The following is a 9,626-nucleotide window of genomic DNA, read 5'->3' on the forward strand; positions in this document are numbered from 1 at the left end:
CACAAGCATTCAACTTACAGGGAGCCCCCCTCGCGGCACCAGCAAATCAGTCTCCCCGAGTTCCCTGGGGGAGAGTGTGCTCTCAGAACCTCCCGTGCGGCAGGGTCAGCATGAGAGGCACACGGACAGCCTCCCTTTTTGTATCACAGGAAACGGAGCCACACGAGGGCCTTGGACCTTCCTGTGTCCAGGAAGAATGCAAAGTGAAGAGCTATTCTTAAGAGCTAAGCACATAACTAATTTTTCTAGTTGTGCCCAGTTTCTAGGGTTGCCATGACATATTACCATCAACTCGTTGGCTGAAAACAACAGAAATATATTTCCTCACCCTTGTGGAGGCCAGAAGTCAGAAATCAAGATAACAGTGTTGCTTCCTTCCATAGGCTCAGAGAGACATTCTGTTCCATGCCTGTCTCCCCACTTCTGGTAGCTTCTGACAATCGTTGGCATTTCTTGGCTTCTAGATATACCACTCCAGTCTCTGCCTCTGTCTTCGTGTGGCCTGCTCCCCTTATAAAGACACAGGCCATTGGCTTTAGGGCCCACCATAAATCAAGAATGATTTCATCTTGAAATCCTTAGCTAATTTCCTCTGCACAAAGCCTACGTTCAAACAAGGTGACATTCTGGGGTTCTGGGTATACATGAGTTTTCAAGGGACACTAGTCAAGCCACTACAAGTGGGAATCAGCTTTTTGCCACTAAATTCAGGTCTGCTAGAGAGGAGAGGTCTTGGCAAGAAGAAGGTGGCAGGTCAGACTCATGTTTTGGTTGCAGCACACCATTCCAGAAAAGCCATCATAGGTAATATGGCCACATCGCCAAGGCCAGTGCCTCCTTGTGGCATCTCTGGGGACAGACGGCTGACCTGAAAGGCACTGTGGCCTCAGGAGGTCAGTCATCGCCTCAACATCAAAGATGAAGCCCCACTTCTGGTGTGGGGAAGGATATAAGAGGAAGGATCAAATACATTGCAAACCCAGGAGAACCCAGCTTCCTTCCTCCACCCTGCACGGAGGCTCTGGAAGGCACACACAGTTGCCCTTTGCACCTGGTTTTCTTCCTGGGAGCAGTGGCCATTCCAGAGACTCTCGGGTGGGGAGTCAGCACTGCACGACAGGTGAGCCGAACAGACCACTGGGAGGGAGACGGTCTCTGAGTGTTAACATCCTTACACTATTACCACAGACTCTTTGTTCTAAAAGCGTTGTATTATTCCCTTTAAATAGTTAAAAACAAGCACCATTGTAGCTGCTGCGGAAAGCACTTTAGTGCTGCCTTGATGTGAAACGTAGGATCACCATATGCCGCAACAAATCCACTCCAAGCCTATGCCCCAAAGAATTAGAAATAGGGATTCATTGCATATGAATGTCCACAGCAGCATTCTTCGCAATAACAGAAGGTAGAAACAGCCCAAGTGTTCATCACCTGATGGGCGGATAAACAAAGTGTGCATCAAAGAAAAATCCGCGCAGTGGAATACTACTCAGCCATAAAATGGACGCCATCTCTGCTGTATGTTGCATCATGAATGAACCTCAAACACATTATGTGAAGTGAAATGAGCCAGACACAAAAGGACAAATATATGAATTTGCCTTCGTGAAGTATCTAAAATAGGCAAATTTGTAGAGACAGAGTAGAGTGGAGGCATCAGGGGCCAAGGGAGGGGGCAGGGGCCATTTTCACTTTATGGGGACAGAATCTGTGTTCATGATGATAAGAGAGTTTTAGAAACGGATCGTGGTGATGGTCGCTGAAGGTTGTATCAATCAATGCCACTGATTTATACAGTTATGGGTAAGATGGCAAATTGTATGTTATGCGTAGTTTATCACGATGCAAATAAGCAAGTGATCACGAGGGCAGATATTCCACCAGAAGCCTTTTCTCTCACTACCCTTGATTCATTGACAAGCCTTCCTCAGAAACCAACAACTTCCCCCAGGAAGCATTTCCCTAATGAAGGGTTTTTCATCCAGTGGGCCACTGGGGAAACCTCTAAGACCCATCAGTTAAAAAAAAAGTCAATTTTCCTCAAATATAAAAAAGAAAAACAAATTTTTTCTAAGAGTCTCAACAAGGGTTGAGAAAGGATCCTGTCTTAATGATTATACTTCCATTTGAAACTGGCTAGTTTTTCAGTTTACTTTAAAAATCAATTGTACTTCCCCTTGGCTTCTTTAAAGTAACAGCCACAGTGACCGTGACTGCTAATAACTTCACTTCATACAGTCGTGGGTTTCCCCATTGAGAGAGATTTGAAGGGCGGGTGACTGGCTGTGACACCTCGCTGTTTAGATCCCACCAACACAAAGAGGCCCGAGGAGGGATCCTTCGGGGCCCGGGGTGGACGTGGCTGTTTTGACAGTGGATTGATGCCTCCTTTAAGCTCCAGTTGTAGGTGTCTTTATAGCATTTAGCGTTCTCTTTCTAGAACATGCCGTTGGGAGGGGGGGTCCCCCCCTTCATCTTTTCTACCCCTCCCAGCTCTCTTCCCTCCCCAGTCGACATGCACGTTTCTGCCTCCCCTTTCCCTGGAGAGAAGGTGAAGCAGCCACATGGATGCTCTGGCTCAGCGGGGACATTTGATTCTTCTTCTTTTTTTTAAATTTTAATGTTCATTTATTTTTGAGAGAAGGAGAGACAGACAGAGTGTGAGTAGGGGAGGTCCAGAGAGAAAGAGGGAGACACAGAATCGGAGGCAGGCTCCAGGCTCTGAGCTGTCAGTACAGAGCCCAATGCAGGGCTCAGACTCACGAACTGCGAGATCATGACCTGAGCCGAAGTCAGACGCTCAACCGACTGAGCCACCCGGGTGCCCCAGGACGTTTGATTCTAAATCGATTCGGTTTTCCAGGTTTGGAGCTGAACGGCATGACCGGCCTGACTGGGATGGACACGGCCGAGGTCCCGCCCCCCCTGCCTCTCAAGGGCAGCATGGCAGATTATGGGAACTTGATGGAAAACCAGGATCTGATCAGCTCGCCGACGCCCCCGCCCCCTCCTCCTCACCAGAGGGTAAGTCGGCCCGGAACCGGAAATGGGGGGTTTTTAAAATCATTCCCTCCACAAAATAGAAATCCCTCCTTCCTGGGATTAGCACGCGTGCTTTGGGCCAGCCCACATGTGGTCTTGAGAAGTCAAAGCGGTGGGCAGTCCGCCCACGCGATCTTGGTTCTGTGTCATCCATCACTGAAGAGGGACACACTTCCAGATGTGGGTCTCAGAGCAAGGGAAAGGGGGAGAAGGTCCCGACGGGGTCAACGGGCCAGGCTCGTGACCTCGGAGGTCTTCTGCTTGAGGTGCAGTCGTGCAAATTCGATTCTAGAAAGCAGCTTTTCTGTGAGATGGTTTACGTGACTTTTTTTTTTTATTTTATTTTTTTTTTTTTAACATTTATTGATTTTACGTGACTTTTAAAAGAAGCGGGTCCTGTGTGGGGCTGGGCTCCCACCGGATGCCAGCCTGGCCCTCGAGAAGCCCTGAGCCCGACAACAGAGTCTTAAAAAACCATTTGAACCAGTCTGTCTGTTACCAGTTGACAGTTCTGGAAACACTCCTTGGAGAGCCAGCCCCCATTCCTGTCCTGGGTCGCTGTCCTGGCTCCTCTGTTTGTTCTCGGGCCGCTGCGGGCAGAGGTCAGCGTGCCCACGGGGGTCGGCGTGCACACGGGGGTCGGCGTGCCCACGGGGTTCGGCGTGCCCACGGGGGTCAGCGTGCCCACGGGAGTCGGCGTGCCCATGGGGTTCGGCGTGCCCACGGGGGACAGCGGGCACACGGTGGAGCACCGGTGGACTGACCCCGAAGCCCCAGGAGATCTGTTTCCAGGTTCCTCCCTTCCGCGGCCACATTATTCATAGCTTTATTCATTTAAATCGCTGCGGAGTGAAAAGAAAAACATTCCCGTGCACACGGGCAGCGGGTCAGCAAAGTCATGACATGGCAACAGAGCTCCCGTCGAGCACTGAAGACGTGAGGTTTATAATATGACTGCAGGTTTCTCCTAACAGCTACTCACATTTTTCCCCCTTAAAAATCAATACAAATCCTATGTACCCGCTTTTTCTTTCTTTCTCTTTCTTTCTTTCTTTCCTTCTTTCTTCTTTCTTTCTTTCTTTCTTTCTTCCTTTCTTCCTTTCTTCCTTCCTTCCTTCCTTCCTTCCTTTCTTTCCTTCTTTCCTTCTTTCCTCCTTTCCTCCTTTCCTCCTTTCCTCCTTTCCTCCTTTCCTCCTTTCCTCCTTTCCTCCTTTCTTCCTTCCTTCCTTCCTTTCTTTCTTTCTTTCTTTCTTTCTTTCTTTCATGGGTACTTTTTTATGGAGTGCTCTGCAAGTTTATTTTCTGTCTTCTTGTGAGAGAGCGCAAGAGAGAAGGAATTTATTTACAGTACCCGTACTTGATTATTCCTCTTATATAAAAAAAAAAAAACAAAACCACCAGAAGTGGGGCTTCATCTTTGATGCTGAGGCGATGACTGGCCTCCGGAGGCCACAGTGCCTTTCCGGTCGGCCCTCTGTCCTGTCCCCAGAGATGCCACAGGGAGAGACTGGCCTCGGAGATGTGGCCACATTACCTATGATGGCTTTTCAGAGGCCGGAATGGTTCATTGCATGAGTCTGACCTTTTCCGCAGACTTTTAACTACATGTTAGAAAGAAAGGAGGCACAGGGGGTCGAGTGAGAACATTGACCGGCTGGGGTGTTGTTTTCCTAACAGCTTACTTAACCGATCCCACCTTTATTTTCATATCTTTATTTCATTGGAGAAGCAGGACTGTGCCCCAGTCTGTCCCTACACTGGCGACCTGGAAATTCTGAGCCTGGGAACATTACCGAACCCATGTGGTTACAGATCAGTTCAGGGGCCACATTTTATCCCCGTTTTGTCGCTGCATCATGTGGAGTGACCGACGCCACGCTGATGCCACGTGCTGCCGGGTCGGGAAGGAACACGTGTGCACCTTGGCTCCCTTTCTGAACGGGTGGCGGATCCAATGAGATTAAGTACCCAGGTCTCTTCGCTGTTTGCTTCCTGTGCGATTTACCTGCAGCAGAGGTGCAGTGACGTGCCCGTGGAGCAGTGTCATCATCGGTTAGAAGCGGTGGCGTTTCGAGGCCGCTTCCCTCCGTGCCGGCCCTGCGGGCCGTTGTAGGATAAGGATCACTCATCTGCCCTGGGGGGTGATCGATACCTCCTGTCACTGTCATTGATCCGCCCCGGGCTCGTAGTCAGCCCTGATACTGGCTGTTGCCTCTTGAAGCTGTCGTTTCTTTGAAAATGGCTCTCACAAGCAGTAATGTGAGCTATCGTTTCGCTGAACACTGATAAACCCACCGTCTTCCCATTTGGCACAAAGGGCATTTGCAGCGTCTCGCTTGTGTCCTGCTGTGTCAGCCTGGCCCTCGAGGGCTCGCCCTGCCCTGTCCCTGTGGCTTTCACAAGTACATAAGCACCCCGGTCATCGCGTCCCTTAAACAGGCGTCTGCTTTTTTTTAACTGTGCTTAGCAACCTTAAGAAAACTTAAGCCTATTATTTTACGTGACTTTTCTGTAACGCCTCAATGCCAGTCCCTGAGTTCTGTCTCTCCGTATTTATTCTCTTCTGCACGTGAAGCCCCAGGTCGTCTTGGTATTTACTTGTCTGTGAATCGGGAGGAAATTTGGGCAACGAGGAAGAGCCTGCAGCACCACTGTTTTGTCCTTGAAACTCCTTCCCTCACGTTGGGCTAAATGTGAGCCTCCACCGAGAGGCTGCTACAAACTCCACTCTGACCTTTCCTTAGATGCTAGCGTTCTGCGATCTCATCCTGGCTCGTTCTGCCCCCCACATGGCTGCTCCTGTATTCATCCGTTCACTCACTCATTCGTTCACGTGTCCGCTCATTCACATCCTTGTGTGCTCAGCACCTGTTACAGACCATGGCCTGTGTGGCAGGCGTCCGTGGCGGTCATGAGGTCACGAGGGTGCCAAGAGCAAGGGGGCAACGTCTGCCCTCCATCGTTCACGCCCTGACAGGAGGTTTGTCTGTCACCTTTGCAACTATCCGTTCATTCGGAGGAATCCCAAGAGGCAAACAACAGCCCATGGACCAAATACAGCCGGCCGCCCTTTCTTTTTTTTTTTTTTTTCTTTTTTTCTTTTTTAATGTTTATTTTATTTTTGAGAGACAGAGCGTGAGCAGGGGAGGGACAGAGAGAGAGGGAGACACGGAATCCGAAGCAGGCTCCAGGCTCCGAGCTGTCAGCACAGAGCCTGACTCAGGGTTCGAACCCACCAACCTTGGGATCATGACCCGAGCCGAAGTCGGACGCTTAACCGACTGAGCCACCCAGGCGCCCCTGGCCACCCTTTTCTTTTTGTAAATTATTTTATTGAGGCACAGCTGCCCCCATTCTGTAAATAATGTGGTTCCCTCATGAAGACTTCAAACATGCCCCTAACGTTGTTCATCCCACTCCGTTTGCAGTGTTGGAAGAGATTAGACAAAAAGCTGCCTTTAAACGGGTCACTTGGGCAGCGACCACAGGTATCCAGCCGACCCTCTCTCATGCGGCCTTTCTAGTTCCAAGAGCAAGGAAGGGCTCCTCTCCCAGCCCCGGAGAACATCTCCGAGGGCTCGTGTGGACCCTGGATGGTTTAGGGGCCTCGTCGGGCACACGAGAGGGGACCCGTGGGTCCTCGTCCAGGAGCGCTTGGCTGTGACAGCACCAGGCCGCCTGGGTGGCCCTGGTTCTGCTTTGCCCTTAAGCATTTAAACTGCCCAGTCCTGAAACCGGTCCATCTCCAGGGGCCCCTGGATCAACGCGCAGAGCAGCGGTTTCCCTTCTCAGCGGCCGTGTGACCTTCTGAAGCGCTTTGTGAAAAGCAGTTAGTTAATCAGCGATGCCAGAAAGGCCCCGTGGCCCCCCAGCCGTCCCGCCCCGTGTGCGGCAGACCTCCCAGCCCCGGGTCACGCAGAGAGGGCCGTCCCCACCCAGGGTGCGGAGTCGCTTCCCCTCCCTGCCGCTGCCCCGGGTCAGCCCACCCCCCAACCCCCCACCCCCCAGCCCCCAGGCCCCAGAGCGTGAGTAACGTGGCACCTGCCGTGTTTCCGTGTCTTCTAGCACGCACCGCCTCCGCTGCCCAGCAAGACGCCACCCCCGCCCCCCCCAAAGACCACGCGCAAGCAGACATCCGTGGACTCTGGCATCGTGCAGTGAAGACAGCGGGACCGCACGGAGAGCACAGGCCGCCGTCCCGTCCCTCCCTCCGCGTCTCCTCCCGCGTCTGGTGTTTACCTCATTAGGCCTGTGATGTCTGATAAGTAGTGCAATTGCTCGTCCTGGAAAGGAGTTCGTTTCCAGCCATGGCGTGGGTGGCCGTTAGCATCGGGGAGCAAGGTGGATGTGGGTCTGGACCGTGCTGTGGTGTTGATCAAAACTGGGGGCTTCTGACTGTGTCTGTCTCCAGAGAGCCGAAGTCTTGCCCAGAAGCCCTCCCTTTGTGCCAAATGACACATTAGCGAAGAACTCGGCTGACCTGGGTTTTGCGCAGTAGGAGAGGTTAGGCCACCACCCACGAGACCGAGTAGTAACTGAGTCCTACACTTCTCCCGAGGCCGAACCCCAGCTTACTCCCGAAGGGTGTTTTATCAACCCTCCTCCTGCGGGTGTGATTTGGCGGTCAAGTGTATCTTCAACCTATATCAGGCAGTTAAGGTCAACTCTTTCAGGGAACTTCCTGATCTCCTTTGGTATAATTTAAAATAGGATATTTCTCAGCTACTGAACAGTTACTAATTTATGGAGTAGAAACACCATTAAAAATACTGGATCAGGTGGGAAAGTAAATACAAATATAGGAAGATACGTTGTCTTTCTTTTTTAAAAAAGAATGCCTATAGCACAGAGATGGCTTTAACCGGGTGAATTCTTTCTGTCGTCATTCTGTACAGAAGTTTGTATATACGATGGTTCTTAGAACGTAGGTTTTAATGTTTTGGGTCCTTCCGTTTATTGTCATAGGCGTCCGCAAATGAATCTCTATATGTGTTCTTAATTTTTAACTGCTGAAAGTGAAAAAAAAATACACAAATTAAGCTTTGTTGATTTTTTTTTTCTAAGCTCCAAAATCCTGAAAATGTTGGTGGACAATGATTAAGAAAAACAAACAAACAAACAAACCCAACTAACTTTGTATAACCTAATATTTTTATTCTGTCAGCTATATTTTTTTATCCACTATAATCATAATACTCTTCTAGTAGGCTCAAAAGTTATTCATTGACAACAAAAAAAATAAAATGCCATTTAAAAAAGACTCACAGTGTCTGAATACTATGTTTTTATCCCTTGATGTAAAAAAAAAATATGTATATAAATGCCATTTTTTTTTCTTTTTAAAATATTTTTTAATGTTCATTTATTTTTGAGAGAGAGAGTGCGAGGCGGGGAGGAGCAGAGACAGAGAGAGAGACAGAATCCAAAGCAGGCTCCAGGCTCTGAGCTGTCGGCACAGAGCCCGATGCGGGGCTCGAACCCACGAGCTGTGAGATCATGACCTGAGCCGAAGTCGGACGCTCAACCGACTGAGCCGCCCAGGCGCCCCTCTCCTTCTTTCTTAAAGAGCTTTGTGACCCACATTGATATATGTGCTCATCTTCCTTAATGACCACTGTTGAGTGTCTTCAGTTGGGGCCCAGGTAGACAGCACCTGTGTCCCTCTGTGCCTGCACAACCTTAGGGACAGAGCAGAGCAGAGCCTGGCACCTGCTGACACTTTCTCCCCTCAGCCCAACCAGGCTCTCTGGCCGCACATCATTTCTGCCCCTTGTAGACTTTCAGCTGCTAACTTGAGAGAGGGTTTTATTTAGTGGGATGTGTCATTCGACATCAGACTGCAGAGCTCTGTCTGGATCTTGGGAGGTAAGAAACAAAGAAGGCATCGGGGTCCTCTTTTCCACATAAAGCACATTTGCCTGTGTTCCTTCCAGACATGTCCCTGTTTAAATCACAAGGACGTGCCTCTCTGCTCCATGAACCAGACCTCAGAGACATCTGCTGCAGAACCCTAGAGCCTCAGTGGACCCTTCCCTCTCACTTGATCACTGCCCCCCAGTTTATTTGTCCTTGTTCCAAGTATTCAGTCCCCCCCCAGGAAATGTTAGACACATGTGAACATAGAATTTTTTGTCTTGGTGAATTCCTGCTCTTGAACTGAGATAAATATTCACCCTCCGTTGTGTGTATTGGAAACCACATGTCATCCAAGGTCCTAAAATAAGTGTATTGGCATAGCAGCCTGGGACAGGAGAGCACAGGAGAGGCCAGCCCCCGCGAGGCGGGGAATTGTCGAACAGCCCGCATTTCACGATGCGTAAGCTGTTGCCCAAAATTGTAAAAATAGTTCCTGGCCCTACAAAAAATATTCTTCTTCTAGAATGACATCTGGTTGCTAGTTCTCGCCCTGCACAGCCTCCTCCAGAAAGTCTTCCCAGATAATTCCCAGACTCCACACTTCAGGGGAAGCCCCCTTCCCCTGACGGATGCCCCCAACTGCTGTGAATCCCACACTGGTGTCCAGGGCTAGAAAACACGTAGCACAAAATGTCTTCATCACGTAAGTCAAGGGCTGGACTGCAGAA

General features: G+C 50.1%; 1 protein-coding gene across 3 annotated transcripts in view; it reads left to right on the forward strand.

Annotated features, from left to right (window-relative positions):
- DOCK1 (dedicator of cytokinesis 1) overlaps window positions 1-8,302 on the forward strand; it is a 529,364-nt gene extending 521,062 nt beyond the window's left edge. For all 3 annotated transcript variants that reach the window (XM_011287620.4, XM_019813984.3, XM_011287621.4), the window contains 2 exons: window positions 2,864-3,024; window positions 7,108-8,302. In XM_011287620.4, the coding sequence (XP_011285922.2) occupies window positions 2,864-3,024; window positions 7,108-7,203 (257 nt within the window). In that variant the 3' untranslated portion in view covers window positions 7,204-8,302. The remainder of the gene's footprint in view (window positions 1-2,863; window positions 3,025-7,107) is intronic.
- Window positions 8,303-9,626: the final 1,324 nt, after the last annotated feature.

Source organism: Felis catus, chromosome D2 (assembly GCF_018350175.1).
Source record: "Felis catus isolate Fca126 chromosome D2, F.catus_Fca126_mat1.0, whole genome shotgun sequence".
Lineage (NCBI taxonomy): Eukaryota > Metazoa > Chordata > Mammalia > Carnivora > Felidae > Felis > Felis catus.